The following is a 16,095-nucleotide window of genomic DNA, read 5'->3' on the forward strand; positions in this document are numbered from 1 at the left end:
TCTTCGGTTTTTGTTAGCAGGTCTGTGCCTGCATGTTTACAGCTGAAACCTGATCCATGCACTGAATAAAAAGACACACCTTTTTGTACTCACTGTCTGAAGTTAAATCAGACCAAACTGTTTTTAGATCAGTTAGAATTACTAAAATTATTTTTATTTGTTACATGCCAGGCCAGAAAATTTGGCTAAAAACATTTTTTAGAATTTTTTTTGTGACTTTCCTTGAATTCACAATCTTACATGCATTTCGGTCAGCATCAGGGATGAATGTCTTTTGAACTGTATGACAAAGTTACAAAAATATTTCTAAAAAAAAGGTTCTCACTGACTTTTCAGTGTAAGTAAATATCTGGTTTCATTTGAACTGCATATACAAAAATGTTGAAAGACAGCAGAGTCTGTCAACACAGCTCCTTAAAAGGAAGTTATTGTTCTAATGGTTCAGCTACTCAGAGGTAAACAGATTATTTTATACTCAGGGTGTTGCTGTAGGATAAATGTCAGTGATGAAGCTGTGGCTAAGAAACTAACTGAAAAAACACAGAAATATAGATAAATTTACAATAACAAATGCTTCTGGTGAGACTGTTAAGAAGACATCAAATGGTTAAATGTTCTTAAAACCACCATTTCTTGTGTCATACAGTTAACCATGAGCTTGACCAATATCTGGTTGCAGATTTTGTAAACTTCTGATTTCTCAATAACAATTCTTGTCTTTTAAAATACACACAACAACCAACAACAGCAAGTCAAAATTGTTTTTGACTTGCTGAATTCATTTATCAGTATAAAAATTTACAAATCTAAAATCACCCAGGCCCGAAAGCACAGGTATATGCACAGATGAAATGTCACTAAAAACAATTAAAACATAACTCTTTCAACTCTCTCTCCCACAGTTTTTATTTTCAGTTTTAAGTCTGAAGAGTTTCCATCCTGAAACGTTTGCTCTTTAATACAACTGAGATCCTGAACAGGCCATTAAAGCAGGGAAACTTTCCCATGTGGCTGAATAGATAACATCAGGGAAGATTTCATTTTTAGCTTTTGCTTGGCTGGATGTGAGTTCTGATTATCTTGAATCATGTGATGTGGGAACGTTGGTGAAATCAGTCCTAAAACCTTCCTCAGGCTTAAGCACAAAGACAAACGTAGGTCAGAGTTAAAGCCTGATCGGAAAACTGTAGCCTGGTAAAAACCAGACCCTGTACTACACTTTGCTCTGGAGGGTCTGTTGAGAAAGGATTGTTTAATGGAAATGATTGTTGTTGAGGTTCTAAATTTTATCCAATGCCTAATGTTTGCCTGTGACGCATGTAATGTGTTAGTTCCACACTAAGCAGCTCACTGGGAGTTCCCTGCGTTGTGAACAACCATCCTCCACTGAGAAGAGGGTAGTGTTGAGCTGAAGATGGGACTGTTACTGTAATTCAATATTTGGAGGCATGCCCAACGAGGACTTAATTCATTCCCTTCCTCCACTGCCATCGTTAAAACTACAGACAGACTACAATTCTACAATGCCGAAAATCTACGTCATTGTTCACAACTCCTCATTCTGTTTGTTGATTGGAAACTGGAGACAATCCGAGTCGATGGGAGAAAGTGAGAATGTTTTAGGAGAGGAATTCACAGGAAGGACATGGCCAGGCTTGGAAAGTTAATATTTTACCAAAGAAAACCTTGTTTTGAAAAGTAAATACCTAATTGATTATATCTGTACAAAATATGACAACTGTCCTCTAGTGAAAAGGAATCACCTCAGACGTTTGAGCCCTGCAGGATCCTGGACGTCCCAAAGCACCTTTTACTTTTTTTTCCTTTCCTATGGGAAAACCTGAAGCTCTGATTTGCTCTTTGGGACGAGGTGCTGCAGGCTCACCTGGAGGTTCCTTTATGCGTTTACTCACCCTTAGATTGGAGCTGAGAGTTTTGTGCAGGGCACGGTCAACAGAGAATAAAAACTCTGTTTTGGTCTTAAATGAGTCAATCTGGACACTCCACAGAACCTTGTGATAAGTTCTAGTTCACAGAACTCCTCACCAGTTTGTCTGTTTAAGCTCTGCATCATTCTGCATGTTAAGCTTTGTTCCAGCTAGCCTGAGTTACACACACACACACACACACGCACACACACATGCCTACACGCACACACTCATATGTGTCCTTCTTCTGTGTGTGACTGGTTATACCATTTAACTGCTCCATGTCTTCATTCCCTCTGTGTGTGTGTGAGACACAGAGGCAGAGAGAGACTGAAAAGGTCATGGTTACATCTCGCCTCCAATAACAGAAATCCAAGGACAGTGGGGAGAGGAATTGACCAGTGGTGACCTTTAGGAGTCCCATGATCCTCCCTGTGTGTCCAGACCTCCAGCCACATCATGCAGCTCAGAGTGTAACTCAGCTGCTTCTATCTATTACTGTAAGGAACAGGAAGTGAATCTCATTGTGACTGACAGCAGCTCCTCGGCGATAATGAGTAAAACATCTGCACTTCAAAAGTGTCAAATATGATTAGTCGTTATGTTTCAGTCAACATAACTAATGACTGTGTATGGTGAAGTAGATTGTTTTTATTTACAATATAACACAGAACCATCCCACTGCAAGTCTGGTGTCTAAAAATATTGTTCAAAAAAGTAAAAGAAAAAAATTAATTTTCAAATCCTGTTCTTTTTAGAGATGCATCGATCTAATAATATTTGTTTGGGTCCAATATTGACAAAAAGTTACACAAATAATTATTGGAAAGATCGAGAAAGAAAAAATGAGAGCGACTGAGTTGAAAGAGGCAGACAGAGTGTGTGACGGCTCAGTCAGGAGAAACTCAGGGAGGAATCAGATGGCTCAGCTCCACTCACAACAAAGTTCATAAACCAACACCTTTCCCCCAAAATGCACTACTTAAATTCACGTTATACATATTCAAAAAGAGAAACCATATCTACAGTAAAGCCCCAAAATATTCGCACCTCTGGAACACTGAGAGGTGAGGTCAATCTGACTGACCTCTGGAAATCTATCACATATCTAAAAAGGTGATAGATTGATCCATGTTCCATCTATCACCTTTTTATATACTATGATAACTGCAAAGTAGGTAAATATGTAATTGCAATATAATTACATATATCACAGAATGATGAACTGAAAGAGAGTTCTTGGACTCCACTAGCAAAATAAAACTAGTTTATCATGATTGTGTACATTAGAACTTCTGATTGGAGTTTTATGAAATAGGGTTTTGCTGTTAACTTCTGAACCAAACCGGTTATTTTATCGACACAAGGAGTGTATTCTCTGTATGTGTCAGCACTTCAACCAGAGGACTCACAGCGGTACGTCAGTCAGCGTGTGTACGATCGATGGAACCGAGACTCCAATCACTGGAGTCTCGAAACGAGCAGCTGGTTCCAACAAAAATATAACACTGAAAAATGCAATTGACCTTCTATGCTGTGGTGGCACACGGTGTTGGTAGTGTCATGCTATGCATACTGGGTGAATTGAATAGTCTTAAATGGATCAGTTAAAGTCCAAAGCCTGTGTGTCCAACTGAGAAAATGTGAATAGACATAAAAGCAGATGTTCACATGTTCTCCAACATGAGACTCAGTTTGAGCAGTTTAACAAAGAAGAGGCAAAACTTTCCATCTCTGGAAGTGAACAGCTTCCGACAACTCAATGTATTTACTAAATACAAATTCAGAAACAAAACAAAACATGAAAACCATATTTACATATCCTTCCAATTCACAATGATGAACTGCTTCATGTGGGACCATTACAATCAAGTAAGACATGTAAACATTTATTGTTGTTCTGTAATAAAATGTTCAACATGTCAAATTAATAATGTCTTACCAACTGACTTACTATGTATTTTACAATCTCTTCTTGTTTCATCCCACAACTGATGCTGGAGTCCAAGTGATCTGGTGGTCCAACTCTATGGCATTATTCATATTGGGTCAATGCTGGATTGTTGCTGAAATATCATATTGTTTACTTATTGTCACAGTTTTTAATTATTCCTGTCTGTGCATCCAGGTATGTCATATGTATGTCTGTATGTCTTCATACAGACATGTGGGTTGGGTTGAACTAAAGGTTTTGTAGGTTAGTTTATGCTAGTTCAAGTAACAGGAGCTAGAACTCAATTTTTATTTAAATATCAAACATCATTACACACTTTTCACTTTCATATTTTGTAGATTGTAACAGCTAACTATGAGCACCAGGGGGCAGCAGAACTCTAAACACAGGTTCATCACCTGAAAGCTGGCTGACCTCTGCAGGCTGTGCTGGAGTTCTTCATCTTCATGTCTGATTCGGTGGTTAAAGGGGTTTTCTACTATTTGAATTCATAAGAAAGTAAAGCTGAACTAATGATCTCATGATGCTCCTGCAGCAGGAAAAATACAGAGAGTTGTGGACGTCCTGCACACCTGCACATAAAAACCAGGTGGAGGCTGGAATGTTATGGAGGGGAACTAAGAGCAGTAACATGATTGTGGTTGGAAGCCCTCATGTTTAAGATTTTAAAGCTAAATTAAGTTTACCTTCTAAGATTTATTCAAAAAATGACAATGCTATAAAAATAAATAATTCAACCAAATGTTTTTAAAGTATTTTTCAGTATCAACATGTGAAAATACGAGAAGTGGAACTGTAGGAACAATGTAGGAACAAAAATAAAAACCTAAATCTTCCCATGCTGTGAATCACTAACTACTGGAAAAATAAAAGAAAAAACTGATTTGTGAGGAGAGGGTCCTGACTATTTGGCTGTGGCTGTAGAGATTGTTCTATGCTGACTTTTTATTGCAGTTGTGTCCAGGATTCACGACAGAAATAAGACATGCATGCTTGGCCTACGTAGAAAAAACAATTCAATCAATTCAACATCTGACTGCTTCTTTTTCTTGTGGTAAATGTTATCAGAAATCATCTTTTAGCTGCAAAAACAAAGCTCAGGTTGCAGTGCACTCAGTTGTCTGTATGTAAAGACGCTCAGTGGTTTTTGTCTCATATGAACTAAAACTGAGCTCATCAACAACAACAAAAACAACACCAGCTGCAGAACGTTGGGCTTACACCAACAGTCTGGTGAAACCACAGTGACGTGAGTTAACCTCAGCAGCTTCACATTTCTGATGAAATGGAAATAAATACTTTTGCTTTTCAGAAACAAGAAAAAGTTGCAAACAGCCGTTTAACATCAGCAATTCAGACCTGCTGAGAGAGCAGCAGACTGACCGAGCTGAAGGACGGGGCCGTAACGATCCATCTATGTTTCCAGTACTTTGATTATTACAATTCCTCGAGGCAAATAATATCGAGAATTTTGCTGAACTCATCAGCACTTCGTTTCAGCTGGATAGTTATTTGTGTGGCGCGACGCTTTCACTTTCGCCAATGAGTCGTTGACGAACCCTAACCAGGGCCAGGTTAGCACTTCGCTGTACGCTGGGCAACAATATTCAGGGGCCTCAACATCGTGCCCAATTGATAATTGCACAAGTGTGCAGGTTTCCTTTCTGTGTTTTCACCAACTTTCTGATGAGGTCAATTCCGATCAACTGAAACGGTTGTCAATGGTAACCTGTGAAAATAAGTAATTATGCCAAAACATCAATAGGTTACATTTATTTAAATACTGACACTTTTGTATCACTAAGTAGCAACAATTATGAACATGCATAAATTCATTTATCAAAACTTACTTACTTATGATGCTTGATGTGTCAGTAAATGTATTAGAAATTTGTACCGTGATTGGTCAGTAGTCTGCCTCCAGCTCGATGGTCGCCTTCATTTGTTAGCAAACAATACATTGTGACACCTGTTATGAGACATGTTGTCCTATTAATATGCAAGTATTCATCAGACCAAAAAAGAACCATAAAACCAAAATGAACATATTTCTGCTCCCTCCTCTGCACAACATTGTTTTACATCTTTATGAAGGCATTAATTACAATGAAAGAAAAAGGTAATAAATATCTATTGCAAATTAAGTTACCTGTAAAATCCAGAAATCCATTAATCTGAAAACGGTATTCTCTTTATGCTGTCACGTAAACTTGAAATGTAACATTATTAACTTTCTGTTAGGATCTCCATTTATTCTGTAGCTTTATTTGATTCTAGTTACCTTGTAATTTGGTGCTAATTTCTCATTGCGTCTTGTTCCTGTTTTGTTCTGGTTGTCAGGTCTAGGCTCTTGAATACTTCTGCTAGTGACCCTGTATGATTTTGTTGTTGACCCATACAAGAGGGTCACAGAGCATTTTCAGGAGTCTTTTAGAAAACCACACTACCCTTCCAATCACTAAGTTTAGTTCTTGCTGTTTGGTTGTCTTCATATACAAAAATAAGATTAAACCTGTTAAACATTTCACCAGCAGCTGTCTTAAGTACTCCTGGAATTTTCTCCCCACAAGTGTGTAATGATGCAGAAGTAAAAGTACGAAATGCTACGGGTGATTTGAAGAGAGTCGCAGAGTTTCTGTGTCGCCTCACAGCTTGTGAACTCATATTGCAGGAGATCTACAATGCTAAGAGGTATATAGCAGCTAAAGAAGAGCAGTACTATGGCAAACACCAGCCTGACTACTTTGAATTTAGAATATACTTTGGATGATTTGACAGTGACCACAATTACAGCAAAACAAAATATGATAACAGCCAGAGGGAGGATCAAAGGAACTGAATATAAAACCCAGATTTTCTTTACATTAATATCAGGTATGTGAGCAAATTCCTCATGGTTCTGAGTGCAAAAATGTCTAAAGTTGCCATGGAGGAGCATCAGTCTGATGCAAGCCAAACCGCTGTTCAACCACGACACTACACAGGAAATGACTGCGTAACGTTGGTTTCTCTTAGTACCAAGGGCCCTGAAAACACAACAACATAACAGCCAATAGTTTACCTTCATCTGCTGGGGATAATCATGATAATAAAAAAAGAAAAGAAAAACTGTGACTGGAGTAAACAGTAATGTGACCCTTACTGCTTAATTCAGCCAAGAAAAGAATCATTCTTTATTCACCCTCACTACAATCAAGCTCTCCAAAGTGAGAAGTGAGTTAAAGAGCTGAACAGCTACTGCCAAAAAAAACAACATCCCCAATCCAGCTAACGGCAGATCAGACATTAAAACGAGAAACTGAGAATGATACGAGATCAGACAAGTTGCTTAACAAGACGGATGTCCACAGGGCATTGAGATGAGTTATCAACTTGTGGCATGCACAAACCAGGAGAGAATTCTGAAGAACTGTGTGTTTACAAGAAACAGGGTTATGACGAGCAGCTTCTTTCCCACCACACTACGGTCTATTTATGTGAGTTGTGTTTAACCCTTGCACCACCACGGGATCGTTACAGGACCTGTCCCTGGTGATGCTTGCGTCATGACATCAGACGTAGGACACAATTGAACTTAATTGTTTCAAATACACTTTTTAGAATATTCTCTGTTTTTAGAGTACAACAGCAGTATTGTCACAGCATCATAATAATACAAATGCAGCATCACAGCAATACAAAAGCACAATTTCTGCAGAGAAGTCTGTTTGGATGTGGAGTTGGACCAGGAGTGGTGATATGAGGCACTTCACTGACACAAATTTCAATTGAATTTCACATTCTGACTCATGTTACTCAACAGGTTGTTGCTAGGTAACCAAAAAGTGAGAGTGTTAGGTGATGCCAGTGAAAGTGTCCTGGACGCTCATTGGACACCACACTGGAAATCACATGCAGGTCACATATATTTGGAAGTGTGAACGGTCACAGCAAAAAATCCGATTTGACAAAAAAAAAAAAAAAAATCGCATTTGGGTCGCTTCAGGCTGCAGTGTGAACGCAGCGTTAGTCTCCCTCCCTCAGTCCCCATGCTCTCACTCTGCCACAGCTGTTCCACATCTCCTCTGATTAGTTCATCTGGTTCCTCTGTCATTTTTTAAAGGTTTTTCTTTACACGTAACATTACTCTTTCCACACCTTGTACCCAGTTTGCCTTGTACCTGTTCTGTAAGTTTTGTCTTTTTCATTACAGTCAGGTACATTCCAAGTTCCTGTCTGTTCTTTGGCTGTACTTTATGTCACAGTAACCAACACAACAAATCATCAAAGGCTCGCTGCCTTTAACCCTTGTGTGTGCGAGGACTGAGGCAAACATAGAGGACTGTGGCAAATGATACAAGTTGTACGTATGTGGGGTCAGTTGGACCCCATTTCTACATACAAGGGTTCAGAGAACAAAGAGTGAAACGCAGCAGAATATGTTGTTCACTGGAGGTGGAGCAAACTGTCACTGAAGATCCCTCCTCCTGTTCTCCACTCAGACATAAATCCTAATAATGTCACAAAACTCTAGAACTCCCAGACTGTCGATCTTCTTTAGCTCTGTTTTTATAGTTGTTTTTATTCATTTGTCACTACTCCATGTGTAACACCACTGCCCTTAGGAACCTGCTGTTAGCATGTTGCATGTTTCTTCCTACCCACAGTTTCACATTGTTTACTGTCCTGCTTCTCCCTCAAATTTAATGACTGCTAAGCTACACAGCTGGACTTTCAAAGAGCTTCTAGCTGAAATAACTGCACCAAAATTGCGAGTCAGCAGAATCTGATTTATTTTTCAGTGAGTGTGTGTGGCTATGTGGTTATTTGGATGTGAAGCAGGTCAATGGGGTGGATCACCTGACGTGGGCCAGGCAGCACATTAATAAATATGTACAGAAATGCACTAAACTTTTAAATCTTCCCTAATTTCTTTGTTTACTTTTCATTTTCAGTTTTTGCATTTGAACACAATAATAGAAGTTGTTTTCTCCCCGTATTAATATGATAAATGTTTTAAAGACATTCATTTAATGTACAGAGTAAAAATGCATTAAATTATGAACATAAATTATATCTTTACATATTAATAGTTTTGCATGATTTTTGATTTATTTAAAAGTTCATTTGTTATACACGGCATACCAAAAAAAAAAAAGCAAGACTACAAAATGCCAAGTCACAAGTTGTCCAGCACAGTAGGCAGAAAAACAAAAACAGAAACATCCTGATCATTGGACAAATATATTTTTAAGTCTCTTAAAAAATATAGACAATAGCTCTTTTCCGAGAAGAACTTGTGATATAATGTGAATTTTATTATAATACAGATGTGACAGACATTTGTACCACTGATATTACATAAATTGTGTGTGTATGTAAGCAAGATGTGATATACCAGTTTGTTGCTGCTTAAGCTTTTTTTGTTGCTGATTTCTAATAGATTTTTTGTGATTGTTTTGCTGTCACTTAACAAAACACCCTAATCAACACATGAAAACACAAACACCTAGATTCATAAGATTATATTAATGAATGAATTCATCACTGTATGGTACAAAGTAAGCATGTTAACTCCAGCAGTTATTGAAAATTAGCCTGGAGTTTGTTGTCTTCAGCAGGTTTGAACAGGTGTTACAGCAAACTAAGCTTCCATCTAAAGACCCAATCCAAAAATGTTCCTGTGTGTGACATGGCTCTAAGAATTGGACACAGTTTGTTCTAAGCCAGGGGTGTCCAAAGTGAGTCCTCGAGGGCCGGCATTCTGCATGTTTTAGTTCTCTCCCTAGTGGTAGTAACAATCTCCTCAGCAAGTCAGTGTTCTGCTTAGGCCTTCTGATGAGTCATCATTTGATGCAGGTGTGTAAAACCAGGGAGAGAACTAAAACATGCAGGATGCCGGCCCTCAAGGACCTACTTTGGACACCCCTGTTCTAAGCCATGCCATTGTGGCTACGGCTGTATGTTTGCCCTCCTGGACTCAGTCTGTTTCCAGTCTTTAACACATGTAGTCTCCAACCCTTGTTACATCTCCTGTCCTCCAGGTTTTAGATACATTACTGCTGAAACACACCGGATCAAATCAATGGGTCTCCACCAGGCCCTTACCAAACGTGAAGCATGCTGAAGAATAAATTAAATCATTCATCTTCCTATCCACCTCACATAGCATTTTTTATGTAGGTCAAACATTTTTATTTTATTCACATTAATTAATTTATTTGTCTCCTACATAACTTCTTGGAAAAATAAAACTTTGAGCTTCCTTGTAACTGTCATCCATCTTAAAATTCTCAAGCAAGGTTTGTTGACTGCATGGCAAAGAGTAGACCTGTAATCAAATTGTGGATCTCTGCAGCTCCTCCAGAGGTACCAGGGGTCTCTTTCTGCTGCTCTGATTATTGCTCTTCTTGTTGGCCTGTCAGTTTAAACTGATCACTTTGTCTTGTTAGGGTTGCAGGTGTGCCACATTCCCTTTTCAGGTGATGGACTGAACAATTATTTTTGACATGTTCAAAGCTTGGGAAATTATACAGAACTGTGCAAAAACACCCAGAAAACCGTCACTGGCTCACCGAATGTAAAAAGTGTTCAGCTTTACCAGAACAGAAATACTAACTCAAGGTCTACTAAAACAGCAAAATCAAACGTCTCAAAAGGCACCATCTGTAGGTTTAGCTGTTCAATACTTGAATCTATCACACTCATGAGCATAGTATCAATATCCTCAAATATTTTTCAGTATGATGACAATACATTAGGTCAGAGTGAGGGTTGTGGTTGTAGCATGAAAAGATGGCCTGAAGTTTAAAAAGTATGAATGCAATTGCAAGGTACGGAATTTGGTTAGACTCAGGGTGAATGACGACAAACTAACAGAGATAAACTCACTTCTTAAGACTAAGTTCAGTTCTTGAAGTGTGTGTTGTTGTAATGTCAGTGTTAAAAGAAATATGATCTTGTAATCTTGGGAAACATTTCACCAGCAGCTGTTTAAAATGGTTCTGAAATTTTCTTCCTACAAATGTATAAAACATTGGACTGATGCAGAAGTAAATGTACGCCATGTTGCGGGTGACATGGAGAGCGTAACCGAGTTTCTGTTTAGCTTCACAGCTCAAAAGAGACTCTAATTCATAATGCAGGAGTTCTACAATGTTAAAAGGGATCCAGCAGATGAAGAACAAAACTACGATCATAAATATCATCCTGACTGCATGGAATTTAGAAGCTGATCGGGATTTTTTGATAGTGATCACAATCCTAACGTAACAAAATATGATGATAGCCAGAGGGAGGATCAAGAAGACAAAAAGCTGAATATAAAACCCAGATCTTTTGAGCATCTTTACATTCAAACCATCAACGTGAGCAAACTCCTCACAGTACATAGCGCCAAAATGCTTAAAGGTGCCATGGAGGATCATGGGCCTAATGCAAGCCAAACCACTGATCACCCACACCACTACACAGGAAATGATAGCATTGCGTCGACTCCTTACATGTAATACTGGCATAAAATGTACAAAAGCAAGGTAACGGTCAAATGTTAGCAGAGTTAAAAAGAAAACAGAACTGTAAAAGCCCAGATAGTAGGCACTAAAGACAATCTTGCACATAGCTGAGCCAAAAATCCAGTCAGAGATCTGCATGGAGGCGGCCTGGAAAGGAAGGCTGCTCATTAAGATGAGGGAGGACGTCACCAGGTTGACCAGCAAGATGTTGATCACAGTGTACAGCTTCTCAAACCTGGAGGGAAGATGGTAAGGTGTTATTTTGGTGTAAGCATACATTTTCCAACAGTCAGAGCACAAATTATTATCAGTGGCTTTAATTTTATGCACGTCTGTCAAAAGTTTTTCAAATAAAACCAGTGAGAGTGTTGGCCATAAATTTGATTTTTTACTTTTAACATTAAACCAGCATATAAAAAAGTTATGTATGTTGATTATATTGTCTTTTTCAACTAACTCTGTCTTAGCCCAGACAAAAGTAGAAGTTTGTCTCAAAGTAGATTTAAGCAATATCAAATGTAGTGATGGCTGTTGGCAAGAAAATCACTGAATTTGAATAAATAAATACATTTCTAAAGAAATAGATCACTGAATATTCTGGCATTTAGAAACAAGAAATAGTTTTGGTAATCAAAAAAGTAAAGGTTGGGCTGATTCCATGTGATATGGAACAAAATCATTTTTTGTTTCTTCTTACACAGCATGTTTAACGGTGGACTGTTCAGTGAACATATTTTTGCAGGATGATGCTGGCTGAAAACTGAGGGAGTGGCATGTTTTCATGATGACAACAGTCCATGTAAATCATAATCTCAGTCCGTTGTATCTTAATATTATTTGTTAATTTGCTGCTGATGGTGTTTCCACTATAAGAGTTTTGTAATTTAGAGCCATTTCTGCCTCTCAGTCTAATCTGGAAGCAACGCCCTTTTTTCCAATTAGCCTGTGAGTGGGGTCTGATTCATCCATTCCTAAAACAATTGTGATGGTTGTTTGGAAACCTCTTCTTAAAGGGAGGTATCATGCTTCCACACAGAATCATGTAAGAAGATTTCTTGGTGGAAATGAGGTTGAGGTTCAATCACATGTGGGCTCCAATGAGACTCCACTCTAAATTTCATCAAAGTTTTTCCTCTGCAAATAAGCAACAAGTTAATATGACATTTATTACATTAACATCCAAGAAGCAAAATTATATCTATGCTCAATATAAATGTTTTGATATTTGCATAATCAGGTCAGAAATAATGAGATAACAGATATGTAAAAAATATATATTTACTTTGTAAACAAAACATCTTAAATGACAATATTGAAACACTGCATAAGTATTTAAAAAGCCATGCTGTTGTTGCAGTGTTAAAAATGTAGCAAAGCTTTTTTTAAGTCAAGCTGTTGCATTTTTGTTCAGTTCAAAACTCGTCTGTTTGAATCAGAAACTGCACATCGTTAACCTTTGGCTTCAGAAAATAAATACTCAGATGTTCACATTTTGGTAAAAATTGGGTTTCAGTTTTACTACTTGAGGTGCAGCAGCATTACTGGAAAGTATCTGATATTTCCTATGAATCTTGTATACCCTAAAGAAAGCATGCTGCTCTTTGCACCACAAAAGCTGAAAATACCAGGTGGTTCTGTTCATAATAAAAAATAAAAACTTATTTCAACTGAAAGCTACGTTTTGTGATTTGCAAGTCAAACAGGAAGATCTAAAATTCTCTTAATTTCTTTTTTTACTAAAACTGCATTTTATATTTTGTCAGGCTGTCTATATTGGATGTTAACATTTGTAAAATTTTCTTAGATATTAGATGTAGCAAAATAAAAAAATTAATTTTTAATGTTTTACAGTAGTGTCTGACAAAATCATTTCAACATTTATGAATGCCTCAAGTTCAACTCGATTTAATTTGGTAGTTTACTCACCGGTGGATGACAACCAGAACCAGCAGGTTGGCGATAACACTGAAGACAAACATGAAGTAGTAAATGTAAGACAGATTTGCTCCCAGTTTGTTATCATCATCCCTGGAACACGGTTCAACCGGCTCTTCTGGGACTTTGCTGGTAACATAACTGATGTTTGTCTGAGTCATCTTTGTGTAAAATCTGTCAAAAGCAGAATACACAAAGTCATGTTGTCAGTTAAAACATAAGACTTACTGTTTTACATTATTTTATGGTATTCTAAAAAAAGCAGATCATATCTAAAACGCCACTGTATGGAAGAAGATTGGGTGTAAGATAAAATCCAAATCCAGAAAGAGTTTTCTTACCTTGTGTTTGACAGCAGCTTCAGGCAGTGACTCTGACAGCCTCTCTGAGTCTAACAGAGCTCCGGTACCAAAGTGAAGGCAGTTGGACTGAAGTGTCTGTGAGCTCGTCTGGGTCTGTTTTGCGTGAAGAAAAAGTGGTAATGATATTATGATAAGGGCATGTACAAACAGCTTCAGAGAGATCAGCTTTCATGAAAAATCCTCTGGGCATTTTTGTATGGAGGACCAATCCTGCCATTACCGAGCATATTCCAGGAATAAATTGCCTAATAAATGAATTACTCCAGCAATAAATAATTTAGCAACAATTTAAGATATGATCAAAAGTTAATTTCTTTCTTTAGCTATTGTAATGTATCCCTGGCACATTATTAAGATATAATTAATGTTACTTTCCTCATCTTTTTATTTTTTTCATAAGTATTCCTTTACAAATATATTTACAAAGAATACTTTTTTTTCTTTAATTTTGTTTGTCCTATTAAATCTTAAAAATAGATGTATTCTTTCTCCTAAGGTATGACCATGTTATTTTTTTCTCCGATTCATTTCCCTAAGCCTATTTTCTAGGTTATACGTTGCACATTAAAGAAAGATGAGAGTGTGAATCTGGAATAGAAATTTCAGAAGAGGATGGGCAGAGTATATGCTACTTTCACTGGTCCTCTACCAATTAGAGTGGTGGGAGCATTGTTGGAAAAATATTCTAATATATTTCAAGATTCCCTATCAAGGCAAGAATAGGGAAGCAAACCCAGAGTGCTGGAGGCAATGTGGCTCGACAGAGGCAAACCACTGTCACGTTTTCTGGGATTGCCCCAAGCTAAACAGTTACTGGGCTTGTATCAGCAACGTGTTAAATAAAGTGTTTAAAACCCAAATTATATGCAATTTTCAAAATGTATACCTGGGTCAGGTAACAAAGTTAGCAAAAAAAGGAGATATTTTACTTTTTCAGGTCATTTTAGCCGGCTAGTAAGAAAGCAATTGCAAGAACGTTGTTGAGCCCAACCCGCCCACAAATAGAAGAATGTTTCCACATTATCATGGATATCTATAAAATGGAAAAGTTCGCATACTTGATAAGAATCCAAAAACACCTGTGGTGAAGAAAAAAGCACTTAAACTATGGGAGTACTCTACTTAATACCGGAGCTCAACTGAGAAACTAGCTTACTTCAAATTCAGCACATTGGAATCAAAAAATAAATGTGCTTAATTGAAACAAGAACAATTTTGAAAAAATTCATCTTTTTTTGCAAAGAAGTTTTTCAACTCGAATGAGGTGGTTTTTCAGATGCACAAAAAGTAATGTCTGTCAATAGAAACATTTTTTTCACGTCACACAAGTCATGATCAGCAACCAGATATTACTAATGGTGAAAACAACAAAGAAGACAGTAATTGGATCTTGCCACAGTACATTTTTTGATGACTTATCAATGAATAAAGTTCACTTATGAATGAACTTATTCACATGTGATTTTGTCTTTATTTCTTATTTAATGGAAACACCACCATTGGGAAATTGTTGATATTCTGGTAATACTATTCTGTTAAATGCACACAATTTTGTACACATTTGTTGTGGAAATGCAGCTCATAAAGATCAAGAAACAAAAGGATTGACATACCTGACAATAAATCTAAGAAAAATAAATAAGTATATTTTATTGTTTCTGATTATTCTAAATATACATATGATTTACTCTCGCTGAAGGTATGTATGAACATTATATATATTCTCACCCTCTGCGGGTGGTCTCTCTCTCTCTCTCTCTCTCATCCTCTGAGCTCGGGTCCTCTACCAGAGGCCTGGGAGCTTGAGGGTTCTGTAGTATCTTGGCTGTGCCTAGAACTGCACATTTCTGGACTGAGATGTCTGATGTTGTTCCTGGGATCTGTTTTAGCCACTGCTCCAGTTTGGGGGTGACTGCCCTGAGGGCCCCAATGACCACAGGCACCACTGTGGTCTTCACCTTCCAGGTCTTTTCCAGTTTCTCCCTATGGCCCTGGAATTTCTCCAGTTTCTCGTGCTCCTTTATCCTGATGTTTCAGTCACTTGGTATTGCTACATCCACCACAACGGCTTTCCTCTGTTGTTTATCCATCACCACAATGTCCGGTTGGTTCTCCATTACCATCTTGTCTGTCTGGATCTGGAAGTCCCACAGGATCTTAGCTCGGTCATTCTCCRCCACCTTTGGGGGTGTTCCCCACTTTGATCTCGGGGCTTCCAGTCCATATTCTGAGCAGATGTTTCTGTACACTATGCCTGCCACTTCTTCATGTCGTTCCATGTACGCTTTCCCTGCCATCATCTTGCACCCTGCTGTTATGTGCTGGACTGTCTCAGGGGCCTCCTTGCACAACCTWCACCTTGGGTCTTGTCTGGTGTGGTAGATCTGAGCCTCTATTGCTCTGGTGTTTAGGGCCTGTTCCTG

At 38.0% G+C, this 16,095-nt stretch overlaps 2 protein-coding genes across 2 annotated transcripts in view; both read right to left on the minus strand.

Annotated features, from left to right (window-relative positions):
- Positions 1 to 9,158: 9,158 nt before the first annotated feature.
- LOC103482361 (C-C chemokine receptor type 3-like) overlaps positions 9,159 to 16,095 on the minus strand; it is a 19,296-nt gene continuing 12,359 nt past the window's right edge. Inside the window, exons 2-3 of the mRNA XM_008438488.2 lie at positions 13,302 to 13,484; positions 9,159 to 11,610 (exon numbers count right to left, since the gene is read on the minus strand). Of these exons, the coding sequence (XP_008436710.1) occupies positions 10,749 to 11,610; positions 13,302 to 13,471 (1,032 nt within the window). The 5' untranslated portion in view covers positions 13,472 to 13,484 and the 3' untranslated portion in view covers positions 9,159 to 10,748. The remainder of the gene's footprint in view (positions 11,611 to 13,301; positions 13,485 to 16,095) is intronic.
- LOC103482380 (C-C chemokine receptor type 1-like) overlaps positions 13,577 to 16,095 on the minus strand; it is a 40,381-nt gene continuing 37,862 nt past the window's right edge. Inside the window, exons 4-5 of the mRNA XM_008438502.1 lie at positions 13,652 to 13,765; positions 13,577 to 13,582 (exon numbers count right to left, since the gene is read on the minus strand). Of these exons, the coding sequence (XP_008436724.1) occupies positions 13,577 to 13,582; positions 13,652 to 13,765 (120 nt within the window). The remainder of the gene's footprint in view (positions 13,583 to 13,651; positions 13,766 to 16,095) is intronic.

This window comes from Poecilia reticulata, linkage group LG20 (genome assembly GCF_000633615.1).
Source record: "Poecilia reticulata strain Guanapo linkage group LG20, Guppy_female_1.0+MT, whole genome shotgun sequence".
Taxonomy (NCBI): Eukaryota; Metazoa; Chordata; class Actinopteri; order Cyprinodontiformes; family Poeciliidae; genus Poecilia; species Poecilia reticulata.